The 20,903-nt window shown below is 48.4% G+C and overlaps 1 protein-coding gene across 2 annotated transcripts; it reads left to right on the forward strand.

Annotated features, from left to right (window-relative positions):
* Positions 1 to 3,235: 3,235 nt before the first annotated feature.
* snrnp200 (small nuclear ribonucleoprotein 200 (U5)) lies at positions 3,236 to 20,191 on the forward strand. 2 transcript variants are annotated; one of them, XM_023836575.2, is made up of 46 exons: positions 3,236 to 3,335; positions 3,485 to 3,558; positions 4,145 to 4,308; positions 4,538 to 4,709; positions 4,920 to 5,112; positions 5,466 to 5,521; positions 5,602 to 5,700; positions 5,843 to 5,995; positions 6,600 to 6,699; positions 6,952 to 7,088; positions 7,299 to 7,379; positions 7,529 to 7,702; positions 7,788 to 7,925; positions 8,226 to 8,381; positions 8,476 to 8,646; positions 9,058 to 9,251; positions 9,365 to 9,488; positions 9,717 to 9,866; positions 10,010 to 10,120; positions 10,275 to 10,406; positions 10,933 to 11,121; positions 11,243 to 11,440; positions 11,866 to 12,018; positions 12,349 to 12,429; positions 12,560 to 12,643; positions 12,734 to 12,840; positions 13,020 to 13,138; positions 13,234 to 13,388; positions 13,511 to 13,700; positions 13,792 to 13,965; positions 14,189 to 14,349; positions 14,507 to 14,734; positions 14,839 to 15,030; positions 15,130 to 15,308; positions 15,777 to 15,928; positions 16,148 to 16,256; positions 16,643 to 16,751; positions 16,864 to 17,053; positions 17,150 to 17,314; positions 17,556 to 17,677; positions 17,764 to 17,907; positions 18,315 to 18,491; positions 18,606 to 18,766; positions 18,860 to 18,941; positions 19,472 to 19,564; positions 20,013 to 20,191. In XM_023836575.2, exons 2-46 carry the CDS (start codon positions 3,514 to 3,516, stop codon positions 20,160 to 20,162), a joined length of 6,414 nt encoding a protein of 2,137 aa, XP_023692343.1. In that variant the 5' UTR covers positions 3,236 to 3,335; positions 3,485 to 3,513; the 3' UTR covers positions 20,163 to 20,191. The 2 variants fall into 2 exon arrangements, with proteins under 2 accessions (XP_023692343.1, XP_023692344.1); XM_023836576.2 differs by having other exon boundaries at positions 3,266 to 3,558.
* Positions 20,192 to 20,903: the final 712 nt, after the last annotated feature.

The raw sequence follows: 20,903 nt of genomic DNA on the forward strand, positions 1-20,903 counted from the left end.
TGGTATGAATTTAATACATGTGGCCACCATTTTTATAATATGGACATTCTAACACTGGGGAGTATGGAGAAAGGAGCGTCAAAGTGAGCTTCAGAAACAATCCCTGGCTGCTGTCAAAGATCCACTGAGGGAGATTTAAATTCATCAAAGGTGTTAACCAGTGTTTCCCAACCCGGTCCTCGGGGACAGGCAGCAGCCCACGTTTTTGTTCCCTCCCAGCTCCCGGTAGAGAACAAAAATGTGGACCTTCTGTGGGTTCCTGAGAACCTGGCTGGGTAACACTGGTGTAAGCTAACATGCCTAGAGCAAGATAGGACTTGTTCCTGGGCATTGCCTGGCAGTTGAAGATGGAATTTGTCAAGTCGTTTTATTTTAATTTTCTGAAGTGGTAAGAGATGAACAAACTCGCCAGTCATGTGCTGTAGGTCAGACCTGAGGGCTCAGCCGAAATCCTGCTAGACGCAGGTAGGGCAGAATAAGGAATGAGCTGAATGAGCCACAAGCTGGACGGGAGCCAGCAGAGAGAACGGGCTCCGCTGCGGCTGTACACATGGATGAACACCAGCGTCTCACCTCTCGCTATTTTTAAGGCGTGAGTAGTTACTTAGAACAAAAAATTTTTCGTTTTAATTAATGTTTAGTAGCAGGGCCTGTAGTAAGGAATGGAAGTGATGTCACTGTTGGGATGATGTAAAACATTCATCGCCAATGCATATTGATAAACCTGGGACGGCTTTTGGCTTGCATGGAATGTACCTATCCTTGTTTATGAGACACTGCCTTGCAGAGCCGGTTCCTCCGAAGTTCTCAGAACTTTCCCAGAAGCAAACAATTGTTTAGCCTGCCTCTCTCTCGCTCTCTCTCTCTCCATCTTTCTCACTCACTCACTCTTTTACTCTCATACAAAAAAATTCTATCTGTTTCACCTCTTTTCTGAATCATGGCGTATCGGTTATACCGGCATGTACATCTGATATGCCATTGATGTCACCAGTCAGATTAACATTCTGGTGGCCATATTCAAGTACTGAATTATGGAATTATATTTTCATAGCTGACAAGACTGCATAGCACATCTCAGAACTGCTGGCTTTATTCACTTTAATTCATTGTGTTTACATTTGCACAATAACATGGCCCTCCCAGGGAAGGTGCTGTCACACAAAAGCACAATTTGGTGAACTTTGGACTATGAGTGTGCCAGCATTCTCTGCTGGTAGCTGGTGGTTGACAAATGTTATTACCCCGTTCAGTCAGTTAGACCAGCGTCTGAGTAACAAGAGCAACAATCTAGCTGGAGTGTTTTGTGAACGTGGCAAATGCATGTTGTGTAGCTGTAAAGAGCCTTCAAAACAGATGGGTTTGCTATTGTCTGTTCCTGGACGTTTTGGTTCCTGGTGGTTCCATGGGCACTGTTGAACTAAATATAATTATCTTTGAACTCCATCAGTGCTTTAGTATTTCTTATAATAGTAACATGAAAGACAAAGCTTCACACCTCATGGTGCATAAAGCTGTCAAACACTGTCAGTGACAGACTTCCTCCTATTGGTCACCTTATTGGTTCCAACTGTATTAAACCAGACATGTTTTGACAGGTTATTCTAATTCTCACCAGCAGGGGGATTCAGGGACTCTTTCCTCCCATCACAAACTCTGCTGCTCTCATAGGCTAGGACTACCAATAGGCTAGGACTAGTTAAGAGGAATGGGAAGCCCATTATACTTGGGCTGTTCATGGTTTTAAGCATGCAGCATTTAATCATGGCTCCTAACACAAGCGTGTTATCATGGGGAGGTCCAGCAGCTCATTCGGGTGCTAGCGCCCTCCAGTGGTAGCTGTGCATTATGCAGGTACTGGCACGAAACAATATTTTGAAACTATGGAAATAACATGAGCATATTGAGAACAAAAGTGAAATTGGGGAGAGGAAGTTACCAGCCGAAGGAATAGTAAGGTCATAGAAGTAGTTCAACAGCTGAAATTTTTGGTTCTTATTTCTGATATAGATTTTTTCCATGTTTCTTTTATATTATTTTGTATTTATACATTTATGACTTTTTCTTAAGCGACTGTAGAAACATTGTTGTTTGTCTCAACCAAAGTATCAAATAAATTCATATTCTATTATTTTTATGGGGATTTCTGCCAGTGACATATCTGTTGATTCTGACATTGATAATACAAACACTAAGTTGTTAAAATAATAAATATAGTGCATTTCTTGATTTATTTTTTTCTTAGCATCCTCTAAGTATATGTAATCTTGATTAACAGTTACATGGCCAAATGCCTGTCAGAGACCTGATGTTGTACCCTTATGTGTATGAATCATTTACTCTTCATTAAAACAAATCCCAATTAGCTTACAGTAAAAACTAGTGAAGTCTCAGAATGATCTCTCCGTGGGACACAGTCACACCTTTAGCAGTTTGCGATGTGATATTTAGGTCAGAGAATCACGTGACCATCTGCTGACCAAAAATAAAGTGACTGAGGCAGGAGAAAGGAGACAAAGCACCAACAGAGGACATCTTGTGTTGTTCTACATAGATCGTTGCCCTAGATACAACCACCCGATAGGACTGTAATAAGTGACAAAGCTCTAAAACAGATGCTATATGACCACTATTTACCTGGGTTGACATAAAAGGCACATTTGGATCTTCATTTTCTATTTGTGCCTGTGTAAATTCATTAAGACTCTCGCTGAAACTTGTGTGCTTATGTATCTTTGACTCATATAAGTAACCCAATTAAAATCTGTAAAATTGTAATGTGTTATATATCGTAATTTGGAAAAGACATTTATAAACTGAAGTTGAGGATATGTGTTAGACAGAAATTAAAAAATGACAGCGTATTTCTTTGTACATAATAATTAACGAATAATTAACAGATTCTAAGATTTCACTATAATTTCATTATCAACATTAACGACCCTACCGTGCTGCTTTACAATACACTACACACCATTAACAGCTTGCTTGATGACCGAAAGGCAATACATTTTCGGTGAGGTTACAGATGCACCTATCTGTATTTTCATGAAAACTGAATTATACGGTTAGAAGAAAGACATAACTTCAGACTCCTCGTTTTCATGTAATGTGTTACCTTTGTCTTACTCGATTTAATACTGTATCAACGTGTCCTTTCTTTGTGTCCTTCTTAGGAGAGGATGCCTCTGCCTGCTCAATACGCAACAAAAATGCGACGGCTCGGTACATAAACCGGCAGTAGAATCGCGCGATGACCTTTTACCTCATACCACCGGAAGTGTTTCTGCTGCAGTCGAAACGCACGACAAGCGGTGGGGCAGCGTTGTCGTGTCGTAAGTGTAATTCGCTGTAAAGTTGTGAGGCCGTTGAACTGTTTAAATTTATTTGCAATTAGTGCGAATTAAACCCGGCAGTTACGGTGCTGGTTGATAACATCTAGTTTTTAAGCTAGCATCGCTAGCTATTCGATATTTTTTTTTAGATTATCGGAGGTGACGGGCCGGTACAAGGATGGCGGATGTCACTGCACGTAGCTTGCAGTATGAATACAAAGCGGTGAGTATTGTATAATCACACACCGATCACAGCTGGTTGATTATTTTTGCATGTTTTAGAGCGATCTGATGTACGTGCCGATTATTAGCAAGACTGATCTTTAAGACCTAGCCGTGCGATTTTTGAAATGCGTAACTTTTTCTTAGCCCGCCAGATTTACTATGCTTAATGTTTTTATCGGGGAATTTTCCATGCACGATATACAGAATTAATTAAGTAATGAACTCCTGCCGCTCTTAGATAAGGATTTCTGATCATTTATGCATTGGCTCCGGGTTTCCAGTGAGCAGTATAAGCTGTAACAGTGTTTTGTGTTAGATTGAGGGATACAGTATTTCAGCGATCGCTAAATAGATAACGCCTACTCGGACCTCTTCAACATTCGGGATATGCTTGAGAATATGTATGTTTTAAATCAGTGCATTTCGATTGGCTTTTCATTAAGTCACTACCCAAAATAGTTGTCGATCAGGGAGGAGGCTGCGACAATAAAAGTAGTTGTACTTTACGGTAAATGTTATAGCGCATTCACGTGGTATTTCTAAAAAATTCTTCTTTGGAACTTATACCCGAACTTTCCCTGCAGAACTCCAACTTGGTGCTGCAAGCCGATCGTTCGCTGATCGATCGCACTAGACGCGATGAGCCCACGGGCGAGGTGCTGTCTCTGGTGGGAAAACTGGAAGGCACCAAAATGGGGGACAGGTCGCAGAGAACCAGGCCGCAGATGCTGGAGGAGAGACGTGCCAAGTGAGTTCATTTTTCCTCTGAGGGATTTGTCTTATGACTTCCCCAAGGTTTTAGCGGGAAGAAACTTGCTCGTACACCATCTCATATTAGATTCCTGTATTGGTGTGCAAAACGTGTTTAAATGACAACAGATAAACTGACTGTGATCATAATGCACTATCCATAACTGAGAGGTGCGTCCTATTTAAAAGCTGCTGAAAACAAGGTTGTGTGTGTTCCTGGTGTGCAGGAGACGGAAGAGAGACGAGGACCGGCATGATATCAACAAGATGAAAGGCTTTACATTGCTGTCTGAGGGCATTGACGAGATGGTGGGCATCGTGTACAAGCCAAAGACCAAGGAGACCCGTGAGACATACGAGGTTCTGCTGAGCTTCATCCAGGCTGCGCTGGGAGACCAGGTGTGGACCTGCAGTCTTCTGACTGGTTGTCTGGGATTCTTCTGCTCTCCTGGATGTGTGGATACCGCTTATGTTGTAGATATTGTGTCTGAGTTTATATTATGATGCCTATTGCATCATGCTTGAAAGGTCAGTCCTGTGTTTCCATTTGTGTTCAATTTGTGTAATTGAACTTCTGATCGACTTCTTCCCGAAACCCGCTGCTGTCAGCCCCGGGACATCCTGTGTGGCGCAGCGGACGAGGTCCTGGCTGTACTGAAGAATGAGAAGATGCGGGACAAGGAGAGGCGGCGAGAGGTGGAGCAGCTGCTGGGTCCGGCGGACGACACGCGTTACCACGTGCTGGTGAACTTGGGCAAGAAGATCACAGACTATGGGGGAGACAAGGAACTTCAGAACATGGGTATGTCAAGGTGCCTGGTGGGACTAAACCCGTATCTTGATGTCTATGGAAGCACACCTGGACCAGTTCAAAGAACCATGCTTTTATCAAACGTGTCTGGATTGTCTGCTGTTGCGGTTGTTCTGAAATGGTATCTCACAAACTTTTTAATGAAACAGGGGCACTGTGCGTTAGGAATGCTCAATGACACTGTTCTGTGACCCTAAACTGTCTCTGGACAAATTGTTTCATAAATAAACGTTTTACTACATCAGTGTTGGTTGTCAATCTTCTCGGTTTCTCTGGCCCTGGGAGGGGGGGCACAATCTCTGTTTTTGACATGCTGATAGATTTATTTGTCCATGTGCTTACAGATGACAACATCGATGAAACGTATGGAGTTAATGTGCAGTTTGAGTCTGACGAAGAGGTAAGCGTTCGTTCAGATGTTCAGTTGTTTTCCGTGCATTATACAGTCTTTATGGTATAACGTCTTTCTCCGCATGGAAGGAGGGAGATGAGGACCAGTTTGGTGAAGTCCGGGATGAAGGGTCCGATGAAGACAGCGAGGGTGTGGAAGCGGACATTGGCTTGACCCTCACAGCAAATGTAAGGAATAATTTTTGGCTTGTCACCTGTGAGCCTGATCTCATGCCGTTCGCTATTTATGTGATGCTTGGGCCCTTGTGGTGGTGCTGAGTGTATTCCTGCCCTCTAATTTGTTGTCCCTGGGTCCCCTCCAAACACACAGCTTGGAGCAGCAGGGGATGTGATGTCAGCGAAGAAGAAGGACCTGCACCCCCGCGACATTGACGCTTTTTGGTTGCAGCGTCAGCTCAGCCGTTTCTATGATGATGCCATCGTGTCCCAGAAGAAAGCTGATGAGGTGTTGGAGATCCTCAAGGTCAGTTCTCCTCTAGGTATTCCTTTTGTCTTTCAGTTTCTTTCTTGTTGCAAAACAACAAATGAAACCATGACAAACTCGCAGTTACGCTGAAATCTTCAGTACCAGTCAAGTGTGGACACACCAACTGAAAATCATTTGTTCTTCAACAATATAATGACCCTAAGCACTCCTCGAGGTTATGGAGTATCTTGTAAACAAGGAGAGAGATGGAGTGCTGTGACAGATGACCTGGCCCCCACAATCCCCCAACCTAAACCCTATACAGCTGGTTTAGGATGAGTTGGAGAGTAAAAGTAAGGTAGTCAACTTGTGCCCAGAACTTGTGGAAACTCCTTCAGGACGGCTGGAGAAGCAGCTACACCTGGAAGCTGCTTTTTGAAAGAATGCCCAGAGTCTGCAGTGCTGTCATCAAAGCAGAAGGGGGCTGTTCTGAAGAGTCTGAAATTTTAGAAAAGTTTGAGTAAATACAGCCAAAAGCATGAAACGTGTGTGTCCAGGCTTTTGACTGCCACTGTAGATGTAAGTTGCCTGTCCCAATTGGTCCATCCTGTTTTGCGTGTCTCCAGTGCAGTCTCCCAGTTGACCTCTGTCTTTTGCGCAGACGGCCAGTGATGACAGGGAGTGCGAGAACCAGCTGGTCCTGCTGCTGGGCTTCAACACCTTCGACTTCATCAAAGTTCTGCGTCAGCACCGGCGCATGAGTGAGTCGCCGGTTCTTCTCATTTGGCGAACTCGCCTGGTTCTGGGGCAGTTCAGGTGCTGGGGTGCCTGACCTGGGAGGTGCATGGAGACCACCTGCTGTCCATCTCCCCTAGGCCACTTCTGCAACAGCAGAGTTAGATGATGTCTGGTGTCTTACTTGACCATCTTTGAATAGGAGAAAGGTGGTTTATTTGTTGGGTTACTTCTTGTCTGAAAACAAAGTTAAATGGCCACGTCCCTCTGTCCACCAGTCCTCTACTGCACCATGCTGGCCAGTGCTCAGAGTGAGGCAGAGAAAAAGCGAATAACGGAGAAGATGGAGGCTGATCAGGATCTCTCCAAGGTTCTGTACCAGCTTCAGGAGACGGAGAAGGAGGACATCATTCGGGTAAGGGTGTAGGCTGTTATCCCTGTGGCCAGTTTGGGGTTGAGGTTCTACCTAACACTACATACACTTGTGTTTCTGTTGTTGCATTAGATGGGGATGTTTTGAGTATTCAGACAGCGGTGTTTAGGGTGTAACATAATGTTAAGGGGGATATTGAGCAATACGAGATACTGCTGCAAACTCGTGTGCTTTGCATATCTCACCTTACAGGAGGAACGCTCGCGTAGGGAGAGGGTTCGCAAGTCCCGTGTGGACAATGACCTGGAGGCCATGGATCTGGACGCTGGGGAGGTGAGCAGAGAGAAGCTAGCTAACAGTGTAACCCTAAATTGCTAGCTTTTACGTGCTAACACATGAACGGTACTCATTAATGGGAACAGCCTTGGAGCTGCGTGTTCGGTCTCTATGGGCTTCATGCGTCTCCCCCCTCCGTGTCACAGTCCCTGGCCCCGCGGCAGCTGCTGGACTTGGAGGACCTGGCTTTCAGCCAGGGCAGCCACTTCATGGCCAACAAGCGCTGCCAGCTGCCTGACGGTTCCTTCCGGAAGCAACGCAAGGGCTACGAAGAGGTGCACGTCCCAGCCCTGAAGCCCAAGCCCTTCGCGGAGGATGAGGTGCGTTCTCATTTGAAGGTGACACGGAGGTTCCCCTGTGACTCGCATCCCCTTCAGTCATGTGACCTCTGGTTCGCTTCCCCAGGTTCTGTTGGCCACTGAGAAGCTGCCCAAGTACGCTCAGGCCGCCTTTGAGGGCTTCAAGAACCTGAACCGCATCCAGAGTAAGCTCTTCAAGGCTGCCATGGAAACTGACGAGAACCTGCTGCTCTGCGCCCCTACGGTACGATGTGGTTTGGATGCTAAGATGTCATCAGATTGAGCTGAATCATTTCAGTTTGGTTTTAATATGACATCATGATTGTTGACTTTAAATGGCTCCTGCTAAAGTACATGGAAGTATTTTTTTCTGAATGAATGTTAGTCATGAAACTTTTTTATAATTTGAGTGAAGTGTGTTTTTTTTATTTTTTTTTATTTAATTTTAACTGGATCATATCACAGTTGACTGCTGATAGGGACAGTGATATTTTATATTTACTTCCCTCATTCATACTCTTGCTATTCCTTTCCCTACCTGTAGGGGGCAGGTAAGACCAACGTGGCCCTTATGGCCATGCTGCGGGAGATCGGCAAGCACATCAACATGGACGGCACCATCAACGTGGACGACTTTAAGATCATTTACATCGCGCCCATGCGGTCTCTGGTGCAGGAGATGGTGGGCAGCTTCAGCAAGGTAAGTGGCGGATGCTCGTGGGCCCAGTCTTTCCTCCCAGCCTCAGTACGCTTCCTCATGTATGGAATGACTCGCTGTCCCTCACTGCCCCCAGCGCCTGGCCAGCTACGGCATCACGGTGGCAGAGCTGACAGGAGACCACCAACTGTGCAAGGAGGAGATCAACGCCACCCAGGTCATCGTCTGCACCCCAGAGAAGTGGGACATCATCACCCGCAAGGGTGGGGAGCGAACCTACACCCAGCTGGTCCGCCTCATCATTATTGTGAGTGTGATCTCGCCCACCCAGATTGTTTCATACCCACTGGCCGATTGATGAAGGGATTGCTGCCAGTTCTGGGACATGAACCTACAACCCTCTAATCCCCTTGGTTTAATGACTGGGCAGCTGATTCCTTCCGACCTGTTTCCGACCTGTTTCGAAGGTAGCCATAGACTACCTTCCTTCCTAGTAATACAGTCCTACAACTGTATTACTGTGGTGCACATGGTTTTATGGCCATTTCAGGGTGATGAGAAGTATGGGGCCAGGTCAAAATGGGTGTCCATTTCAAGAAGTCATGTGACCACCATATCTCACAATGATTGGTCACTCACTACAAGATTTTATTATTGTGGTTTAGCATGATCATTCAGATTGTGTAGCCAGGTCACAGGTTCCCCCTCTGCCCCGCAGGACGAGATCCACCTCCTGCACGACGACCGAGGCCCGGTCCTGGAGTCTCTGGTGGCTCGCACCATCCGCAACGTGGAGCTGACCCAGGAGGACGTCCGTCTGCTGGGCCTGAGCGCCACTCTGCCCAACTACGAGGACGTGGCCACCTGCCTGCGTGTGGACCCCGCCCGTGGCCTCTTCTACTTTGACAACAGGTTGGGCAGGACAGGATGGCATCTATTCCCACTGGTCCTTCATAATCAGTGGTCTCCATGGGGATGACATTTCCCCCCTAATCACTAGTCCCTCCTTACCTCTTACCCCACAGTTTCCGTCCTGTCCCCCTGGAGCAGACCTATGTGGGCATCACTGAGAAAAAAGCCATCAAACGCTTCCAGATAATGAACGAAATTGTCTACGAGAAGATCATGGAGCATGCTGGCAAGAACCAGGTGAGGAGGGTTCTCCTTCTCTCCTGTTTCACTTGGGATGACCGGTGCATTTTGGGCTAAAATTTTAAGTTTAGGGGGTCAGGGTGGGCAATGAATCTGACTTTTTGTCTAGTGTTCAAACATGCAGGTGGCACCATGTGGAATTAACAAAAATCGAATTGGCTATTATGTAAGCGTGTGCCCAGTCATGAGGTCTAGTAACGCGTATCTTCCTTTCTGCTCCCCCAGGTCCTAGTGTTTGTCCACTCGAGGAAGGAGACGGGGAAGACGGCACGCGCCATCCGGGACATGTGCCTGGAGAAGGACACGCTTGGGCTCTTCCTGCGAGAAGGTTCCGCCTCCACCGAGGTCCTGAGGACTGAGGCGGAGCAGTGCAAGGTGAGGGGGATGGGCACCGTGGGAAAGATAAGATAGATGACATCGTTAAAAAAAACTGTCTGGAAATCACAACCTTATTAAAGCCTCTTGCTTTAGTAAAAGCGTAACACAAGGTGGGTAACTGATCCCCCTTGTCATTGTAGAACTTGGAGCTGAAGGACCTGCTTCCCTATGGCTTCGCCATCCATCATGCCGGCATGACCCGCGTGGACAGAACCCTAGTGGAGGACCTGTTTGCTGATCGCCACATTCAGGTGGGTGTATGTTGGATCTGCTGGGCACTGACCAACCTTTCAGCAACTCAGCCCTTGAGCTTTCTATCTGTTTAGCATGACTGACCTTAAACCCAGGTTCGGACCGTCGTCTTTTTTGCCTGAGTGATAATGTGGATGTTCTCCGGCCTTCCAGGTGCTGGTGTCCACGGCCACCCTGGCCTGGGGTGTGAACCTGCCGGCGCACACGGTCATCATCAAGGGCACCCAGGTGTACAGTCCCGAGAAGGGCCGCTGGACTGAGCTGGGCGCCCTGGACATCCTGCAGGTCAGTGGCTGCTCTAGGGGGACCACAAGGAGGGAAATCTCTGGGGAGATTCACCTTACATAAGTGTACATGGATTGAAAGTGACAGTGCAGCAGAATTTACTATAAAAGGCAGCAAGATGGGTGGAGTTTCATACAACATGATGCAAGACAAGGCAGCTTGACACCAACTTTGGTTTATTAAACAAGGCAGTAAGATAGGTGTACTTGGTTGGTTTGGGGTGTGTGTGATTTTAGCTACTGAGGGAGGAACACAGATGTACAGTGATCAGACTAGTAAAGTTTTTACTGTTCAAGGTTGGCCAAACTCTAAGCGGCTGCTGAAGGCCCAGTGGCCACCAGGGGGCCCCCTCCCTGATCAGTCTGTTTGAGTGGGAAGGAGATGGCAAATGACAATTAGGATAATCAAATTTTGCTTATGGCCCTGAAATGGGTTGACTGGGTGCTGCCTGTCTTTGGTTGATTGCTGGGGTGTGCGTCTCCGCTGCAATCCCATCACTAAGTGCCCCTCGCCTGTTCTCTCTCAGATGCTGGGTCGAGCTGGCCGCCCGCAGTATGACACCAAGGGCGAGGGCATCCTGATCACCTCCCACGGCGAGCTGCAGTACTACCTGTCGCTGCTCAACCAGCAGTTGCCCATCGAGAGCCAAATGGTGGGGAAGCTTGCAGACATGCTGAACGCCGAGATCGTGCTGGGCAACGTGCAGAACGCCAAGGTAGGCCCCGCCCCTATCTGTGCACGCTTGGCTGCGTCTCCAGGGTGCCCTCGTCATTCTCGATTTTTTAATTTTTTTTTAATTATTATTATTTATTTTTTCCCCCCTCTATCTCTCCCAGGATGCTGTGAATTGGCTGGGTTACACCTACCTGTATGTGCGCATGCTGCGGAACCCCACCCTCTACGGCGTCTCCCATGACGACCGCGCCTTGGACCCCCTGCTGGAGCGTCGCCGCCTCGACCTGGTCCACACGGCCGGCTGCCTGCTGGATAAGAACAGCCTCGTCAAGTACGACAAGAGGACCGGCAGCTTTCAGGTGCGCCCCCTAGGGGAGGGATGTGGGAAGATTAATGAAAATGAAACTCAAACTCAGATTGTAAAACTTAAATCCCCTGTAATCATTTATCTTACTGCAGAAGCATCTGTTAGACCTGGGGTGGGCGGTCTTACCCTTAAAGGGCATCTGTGTATGCAGGTTTTTGCTGCAACTCCCTAATTAGATTCCTAATTAGAGGACTGATTGGCTAAAGATTCCTCACCTAAAGGCTACCCCAAGAACTTACATAAACATTGGATCTTTGCAGATAAGATTGGCCAACCATGTGTTAGATGATCCTGTTCCTTCTAACTTTGGGGAACGTATACTTGGAGGCCATATCTGGCACATGTTGGGGCTCTGGTGCCCCCAAGTGTTCCTCCCCCTCATCCCTCTGACACACTGTTCTTTCCCTTCCCTGGTAGGTGACGGACCTCGGCCGCATCGCCAGCCACTTCTACGTCACACATGACTCCATCCATACCTACAACCAGCTGCTGAAGCCCACACTAAGTGAGATTGAGTTGTTCCGCGTCTTCTCCTTGTCCTCCGAGTTCAGGAACATCACAGTCCGAGAGGTAGGCCCACCGGCTTCGCCTGGGAAGACCTTGATCACGCAGAGCAGCAGTTGGATCCTGTGGGATCGTCGGAATAACTCTTAATGTAGCTCTTTAAGTATTAATGCTGGTCTGTCTCATGTATATGTTATCATTAAAACATGGCACTTGTCAATAGATCTTATTTTGTCAATCATATCACTGATCAGTTGGATCCAAAATCAAGATCGGTTTCATTTCTTAGTAATATAGGAGTAACCTATCCTGGAAGTTGGCTGAATGTTTGGTCTTCCGGGGCACAGATTACATACATTGTATTGAGTGAGCTTGGCTGTCTGTTGTGGTACACAGGAGGAGAAACTGGAGCTTCAGAAGCTGCTTGAGCGAGTCCCCATTCCTGTGAAAGAGAGCATCGAGGAGCCCAGTGCTAAGGTCCGCTGCTCCTGTTGACTTTTGCCAAGACGTTCTTTGATGGTTTTGTTGGTTGATGGTTTGTCTAAGGATACCATGTAGCATGTCTCGAAGCTATTTCTCATGCTTTTTGGATGTTTCTGGATTTCAGATCAACGTGCTGCTGCAGGCCTACATTTCTCAGCTGAAACTGGAAGGCTTCGCCTTGATGGCCGACATGGTCTATGTCACCCAGGTTGGCTTCCTTCCTCTGTCATCTACTGACACCTGGTCCCAGGTCCATTTTTAATGGTTCTGACTCGGATATCGTTATTCCTTCTCTCAGAGCGCTGGCCGGCTGATGCGAGCCATTTTTGAGATCGTTCTGGCCAGGGGTTGGGCTCAGCTGACTGACAAGACCATGAACCTCTGCAAGATGATTGACAAGAGAATGTAAGAATTTCTGGGTGTTGGGTGTGTGAAAGCACCATCTGTTCAAGGAGTCAAACCTATGTGATTGTAAACTTATTAAAGTTAAACTATTGTTGGAGTGTAATAAGATCTGGACAGACTCAGGGTCTCTCTCTTCTCTCAGACTTCGTTAATCAGGCCTTTGGTTTCCATTCCTGTAGGTGGCTGTCCATGTCCCCACTGCGTCAGTTCCGGAAGCTTCCGGAAGAGGTCATCAAGAAGATTGAGAAGAAGAACTTCCCCTTTGAGCGCCTATATGATCTTAACCATAATGAAATTGGTGAGAGTGCAGCTTTGACTTCCGAGCTTGGAAGGTGAGGGCAGTCACGTTGATAATAGTGACCAGACTGCTGAATCATACTTTCCGTCCGACAGGTGAATTAATTCGTATGCCGAAGATGGGGAAGACCATCCACAAGTACGTGCACCAGTTCCCCAAGCTCGACCTGGCTGTCCACCTGCAGCCAATCACACGGTCAACTCTGAAGGTGGAGCTCACAATCACACCTGACTTCCAGTGGGATGACAAGGTCAGTTATGTTATTTTTGGCTGTAAACTTACACTAATGGTCACAGGCTGTTAACCACCCAGCCAGGGAGGTCTAGTTATTTGAGTTGGTGTGTGGCCGAAACTCACCGGCTCCCCCTACAGGTGCACGGCTCCTCTGAGGCCTTCTGGATTCTCGTGGAAGACGTGGACAGTGAAGTGATTCTTCACCACGAGTACTTCCTGCTGAAGTCTAAGTACGCCCAGGACGAGCACCTGGTCACCTTCTTCGTGCCCGTGTTTGAGCCGCTGCCCCCGCAGTACTTCATCCGCATATCGTCGGACCGCTGGCTGTGTGAGTGCCCCCACCCCCCACACCCATACACACTGATAAATGTCAGGGTTTTGATGAAGTTTTAATCATGGAGACCTTGTTCCTCCCCCAGCCTGTGAAACCCAGCTGCCCGTGTCGTTCCGTCACCTGATCCTTCCGGAGAAGTACCCGCCGCCCACAGAGCTGCTGGACCTGCAGCCCCTCCCCGTCTCCGCCCTTCGAAACTCCGCCTTCGAGAGCTTGTACCAAGACAAGTTCCCCTTCTTTAACCCCATCCAGACTCAAGGTGTGTTTGAGACTCTTGAACAAGGGCTCCTTTACCATTTTTCCATTAGCTGTGTTATAGTTTTGCATGACACATGGTTTTAGTAAAAATGACTGTGCTTGAACCTGTACTTCAGTCCTGCTTATATATTCTGTTTTTTGGCCTATCTCTTTGGGCAATCGAAATTGGTAAACCAAGTCTTGAAGTCATTGCTTCAAGCGCCATTGCTTCTGTCTCCCCCTAGTGTTCAATGCTGTGTACAACAGCGATGATAACGTGTTTGTGGGAGCTCCTACGGGCAGCGGGAAAACCATCTGTGCCGAGTTTGCCATCTTGAGGATGCTGCTGCACAACGCAGAGGGCCGCTGCGTCTACATCACCCCCATGGAGGCGCTGGCCGAGCAGGTATTGAGAAGGTTACTCCCTAAGTTAGTGCCTGGAGAATCTGAAAAGAGGTACAGATATGATCATGCTGGGTACCCATGCTAATGTGTAGTGTTAGCATGACGACTGGGTTAGCGACGACCCAACTGTGAGGGACTTTTCACCCCGTCACCTGCAGGTGTTTGTGGACTGGCACCAGAAGTTCCAGGACACCCTGAACAAGAAGGTGGTCCTTCTGACGGGGGAGACCAGCACGGACCTAAAGTTGCTGGGCAAGGGCGACATCATTGTCAGCACGCCTGACAAGTGGGACATCCTGTCCCGGCGCTGGAAGCAGCGCAAGAACGTGCAGAACGTCAGCCTCTTCATCGTGGACGAGACCCACCTCATCGGCGGCGAGAATGGGGTACGTCTGACTCGCGCTCGTGCTGCAGACGGGAAGCCGCTGGCCCACTTTCTAGGGGTGGTGCTTCTGAAACTAATCCACCCCCTCGTGTCCCATATCCACAGCCCGTGTTGGAGGTGATCTGCTCTAGGATGCGCTACATCTCCTCCCAGATCGAGAGGCCCATCCGCATCGTGGCTCTCAGCTCCTCGCTCTCCAATGCCAAGGATGTGGCCCACTGGCTGGGCTGCAGCACCACCGCAACCTTCAACTTCCACCCCAATGTGCGGCCTGTGCCTCTGGAGCTCCACATCCAGGTAGGGGGCCGGCACTGTGGGGTGGCCAGTACCTCGAATATAAGCTTGATTTCCATAACCAGGTTTATTTCTAGCAATGACCTTCGTTGTCCCCTGCAGGGCTTTAACGTGAGCCACACACAGACCCGGTTGCTGTCCATGGCAAAGCCTGTATACCATTCCATCATCCGGCACTCTCCCACCAAGCCTGTGCTGGTATTCGTGCCGTCGCGCCGACAGACCCGGTTGACTGCCATTGACATCCTCACCTTCTGTGCCGCCGACGTCGTCGCTCAGAGGTGGGAGACGTGTCACGGTGCCTCCTCCCTGCATGTCAGGATATGAGTGTCACATGACCACGAAGTTCACATAGTTTATTAAATGTAGTAGTTACTATAGTATGGAGCAGAGCTTTAATTTGAGGGTTCGAAACCCTTGGTAGGTTGGTTGTCATTGGAACTGGTGAAGTGACTAATGTGATTGACAGTGCCCTGTAGTCCCGCCCACCGGAGACTGTGGCTGTGTCCAAATTTGGGGGCTGCATCATTCGAAGACCAAATGCGTCACAGCGACGTGATGAGGCTGCCCCATTTTGGAGGGCATTTCCAGTGCGGTTTAGGAATACGCCCCTTTGCTGGGTAGATCCTTCGTAGCCCAATATATCCCAAGATTCATTGTGCAGACCTTCGAAGGATGCAGTTCCTGAATTCGGACGTGACCTCTGTGTGTAACTGGGCGTCTGTAACCCCAATCAAATGCCCTCGCAGGTTCCTCCACTGCGCAGAGAAGGACCTGGCTCCCTTCCTGGAGAAGCTGACGGACAACACTCTGAAGGAGACGCTGGCCAACGGCGTGGGGTACCTGCACGAGGGGCTCTCCGCCACCGAGCGCCGCATCGTGGAGCAGCTGTTCAGCTCTGGTGGGGAGACCGACCTGGTCTACATGGGAAGGGGGGTGGCTAGTCATCAAAGAACTTTTTTAATGGTTTTTAATTATGTTTGGCTCCTACTATTAACACCAAAAAATTAAGAGGCCAGCTTTTTGTGCTGGTCTCCACACCTGTCAGTTTCTCGGGATTCTCCTGGTTGCTAAAGGAGATCTCCGTTCCCTCCCCCCCCCCCCCCCCCCCCCCCTCCAGGTGCCGTGCAGGTGGTCGTCGCCTCACGCTCCCTCTGCTGGGGAACCAACATCTCCGCCCACCTGGTCATCGTCATGGATACGCAGTACTACAACGGCAAGATCCATGCGTGAGTGTTGGCGAGGACGCAACCGCGCTGAGTCGTTCACCAGCTCTCACGCTTATTTACGAAACCCTCTTAACATTGTACTTAATTAGGACAAAAGAATGTGCTTGCAGGTCTAATTATAAAATCGGGGTCATTATTTTAACTGTCCCAGCTTGAGCGAAGATATTTAATTGCTTGCAGCCCTTTAATCCGTTTAGCAAAGAACTTCAGAGAATGAGACCTGGGAAGATGGCAGTTAAGGGTAAAAGCAGAATATTCTGTAATGGTCATTAATGTTTTTGGTTATTTCGCTTGCGTGGAATTACACTCAGACCAAGTGTTTATGGGGTAAGGAGGGTCTGGTTCCTTTCTTTTCCCTTTTTAAAACTGTTGGCAACTACTCCCAGGTATGTGGACTATCCCATCTACGATGTGCTCCAGATGGTGGGGAAGGCCAACCGCCCCCTGCAGGATGACGAGGGTCGGTGCGTCATCATGTGCCAGGGTTCCAAGAAGGTGACGAACATCCCTGCCTGATCTGCATGGCCGACAAATCTGACTCGGGACGTTGCCCGCTTCCTGTTTGCCTGGCTCCGTGTCCTGTGCTGACTCTCCTCCTCCCTCACAGGATTTCTTCAAGAAATTCCTGTACGAGCCGCTTCCAGTGGAGTCCCACCTCGACCACTGCCTGCACGACCACTTCAACGCTGAGATCGTCACCAAGACGGTGGAGAACAAGCAGGATGCGGTGGACTACCTGACCTGGACCTTCCTGTACCGCCGCATGACACAGAACCCAAACTATTACAACCTGCAAGGTGAGGGGGCCCAGGTTGCGATCCCGACAGCCTCTTGCGCGTATGTGTGCTAGGTCATCCTTTCACCACTGATCTGGCTCTTCCCCTGTCTGGCAGGCATGTCTCACCGTCACCTTTCGGATCACCTGTCCGAGCTGGTAGAGAACACGCTGCACGACCTGGAACAGTCCAAATGCATCAGCATCGAGGACGAGATGGATGTTGCTCCACTCAACCTGGGCATGATCGCCGCTTACTACTACATCAACTACACCACCATTGGTGAGGCTGCAATCACCGCCTTTACTTAGCAGATGCTTTTATCCAAAGCAACGTAAAATTGAGAAAGCAGGGTCAGTATGTTAGTTCCTGGAACGATTGGGCCCTTGAGCAAGACCCTTAACCCCAACAGTGAAGTCACTCTACCGAGTACAAGATTCGAACCGACGACCTTCCAGTTGCAGGAACAGTGTTCTAATCCTGAAAGTTTTGCAAAGATGACCTCAATCTCTGTCTTTCTCAGAACTCTTCAGCATGTCGCTCAATGCCAAGACAAAGATCCGGGGCCTCATCGAGATCATCTCCAATGCGGCCGAGTACAAGAACATCCCCATCAGGCATCATGAGGACACACTGCTTCGACAGGTGAGGAGGCCTCGTTTCGGTGACTAGTTAACCGGTGACATCGATGGGCTGTAGGTCCTAATGGTGACCCCTCTTCCCCCTACCAGCTGGCCCAGAAGGTGCCCCACAAGCTGAACAACCCCAAGTTCAACGACCCACACGTGAAGACCAACCTGCTGCTGCAGGCCCACCTCTCCCGCATGCAGCTGAGCGCCGAGCTGCAGTCTGACACCGAGGAGATCCTCAGCAAGGTACGGAGACACCAAAGGTCTCCACACGCATCCCAGCATGCTCTTTGGTCATGGCTGTATCGCCATCTGTACCACTGTTGAGTGGTTAAGGAGTCCTAGGGATCTTGGGAAGAAAGTTGGGCTTTTGCAGACCACCTGATGCACGTCCTCAGCTGTGAGTGATGGTCACCCTTAGGTGAATACCAGGGATGACATTAATGTTGGTTTACATTCATAATGTGGCCTTGAATGGAAGCTAGCCTGGTACCAGATGAGCAGCAAAGTTTGAAGTAGACCTGTTTGAGTTAATTCAAGTTGGCCCTAGATGTCTTTGTGAGCTTCGTAAATATCTGGACAAGGTCTCCCCTGATATTAATACCTGTTAGATTTCTTAATCATTCTTCTTTGACTCCTTGGTCTCCATGTAGGCGGTACGTCTGATCCAGGCGTGCGTGGATGTCCTCTCCAGCAACGGCTGGCTCAGCCCAGCATTGGCGGCCATGGAGTTGGCTCAGATGGTCACCCAGGCCATGTGGTCCAAGGACTCCTACCTGAAGCAGCTGCCTCACTTCACCTGTGACCACATCAAGCGCTGCACTGATAAGGTGAGGCAGGGCCTGTCCTCCGAGTCGAGATGCACTGCCTGCAGAGTGGCAGGTGGTCGATTTTCCGGCCGTTAGCAGGTGAGTTAGCGGATGCTAACTAGCACTTTCTCTCAGGGGGTGGAGAGCATCTTCGACATCATGGAGATGGAGGATGAGGAGCGGAGCGTGCTGCTGCAGCTTTCTGACGGCCAGATGGCAGACGTGGCGCGATTCTGCAACCGCTACCCCAACATCGAGCTGTCCTATGAGGTGGCAGAAAAGGAGAGCATCAAGAGGTGCGCGCTTTTGGGGTGGACCGTCTGCGTGTACGTCATCCTCAGCCTGTTTATTATTCATCACGCATCACCTGGTCTGCCTTGTGTCCGCAGTGGAGGTCCAGTTCTGGTGCAGGTTCAGCTGGAGAGAGAGGAAGAGGTGACCGGACCGGTCATTGCGCCGCTGTTCCCACAGGTACTGCTACCAAATGGACCACAGCAGTCCAGATTGACCCTGTTTCTTTGTTCGTTGACCATCTGATCATTCAAAAAGACTTCGTGGGAAGTCATTTCCAAAACCCCTTTTGGGATAAAGAAACCTAATTGATGTTAAGGTTCAATAACCACTTTTATCATTGGGTGACACGGTGTGTGGTGTGCTTTATTCTGCCAGGTTTTGTTCATGTTCTTCGTACATATTTTTGTCATTAATGAAGTCAGTGTTCTTTGGTGAAAGTATATTCTCTAATACAAAGGGCAGTGCAGACAGACAAGCAGAGGCGGACATTTCAAATCCAGAAAGTAAAAATCCAAACCAGGATTGTGTTTCAAACAACCAGTTGAATATAAAGAGTCACAGTCACAGAGTACTCAACTGGTTGGTTGAAACAAAATCCTGGTTTGGATTTTTACTTTCTGGATTTGAAATGTCCACCTCTGCAGAAACGATTTAACCAGAGCTGTGCCACCCATGTGTCTAACATGATGGGTTCTGTGTTCCTGAAGAAACGTGAAGAAGGGTGGTGGGTGGTGATTGGAGACCCCAAGTCCAACAGCTTGATCTCCATCAAGAGGCTCACGCTCCAGCAGAAGGCTAAGGTTGGTCTTCAGTCAGGGTGGCCTTGTGCCGCGGTTCGCAAGAACTTCACTGTCAAATGCTAGTCTGTGTATGACCACTGCAGGTTTCCGGGTCCACATGGTAGATCTATGGTAGATAATGGTGGCGTTCTCTGAATCAGAACCAGAATTCACTTTAATGGCCAGGTATTAGGAATGTGACTGGCAGTACAGCTGCATATATTCCCACTGAACATAAAAAATATTAATCAAATTAGAAATTAGATTTGAATATAGAAAAGTTTGAAGTTCTGATTAGAATCAAGGTCCAAATGTACTCAAATAGTGTAACACTGAGTAGACACACTGCAGCTGCAACATGCAAAAAGTCCAATACTTGTATATTAGCTATGAAATGGTTCTTTCAGCAGGTGGTTGGTCATTGTGTTTGCCAAGTGTGGTACTCATATATTGCCCCCCCCCTCCACAGGTGAAATTGGACTTTGTTGCCCCAGCAACAGGTATTCATAACTACACACTGTACTTCATGAGTGATGCTTACATGGGCTGCGACCAGGAGTACAAGTTCAGCGTGGACGTGAAAGAGGCAGACAGCGAGGGGGACAGCGACTCAGACTAAGCCACCCCCCACCCTACCCCACCCCACCCCACCCCACCCAGAGTTTTTGCCGTAATCCTTCTTGTATTTGCATTCAGTAACAGATTAGTGTTCAGTGTGTCTGAATAAAGCTGGTGTCCATTAGCCAGACATGGTCTGGTGTGTCACCGCCTGTTTAGAATAAATCCTCACCCTCTCCTCTCCCCTGGAGTATTAAAGTACTGGGGTTGAGAACCTTGTTTTTATGTCATGATTCAGTACCAAGAACATTGCTTCTGCAAAGCGTTTGATGGAGAGTAATCAGCAAATTTACATTGTGATAACGTCTTTGTATTAAAAAGTGCAACATGATAATTTTCTTTAATCCTTCATTTCTTGGGCAGGAAAATGTGATGGTCTGATTTTGTTTTGTACAGGATTTTTTGGAAATAAAGATATCAAATGAAAAATCTTGTCCTGATTTTCTTTACTGACCTAATCTATGGAAAGTAGGCTTGGGTGTCGTTTTAGGTTTCTGATTGTTCTTTTTTTAAAGGCTATCCAGCCTCGGTACATCTGCAGGTCTTTGAGAAAGGCCTTTAACCCCCAGCTCCCTGGGTGCTGCTATGGGTGGCTGCCCTTCGTGGTCAGCTTGCCCTCACCTACAGAGAGCGAGTTGGGGGAGATGGAAAGAGAATTTCCCCATGGGGACCAATAAAAAAATTAAGTGGATTCCCTACTTGAATGACCATCGTTAGACCTTTTGTCTATACAGACTGATAA

This window comes from Paramormyrops kingsleyae, chromosome 2 (genome assembly GCF_048594095.1).
Source record: "Paramormyrops kingsleyae isolate MSU_618 chromosome 2, PKINGS_0.4, whole genome shotgun sequence".
In the NCBI taxonomy this organism is placed as follows: Eukaryota; Metazoa; Chordata; class Actinopteri; order Osteoglossiformes; family Mormyridae; genus Paramormyrops; species Paramormyrops kingsleyae.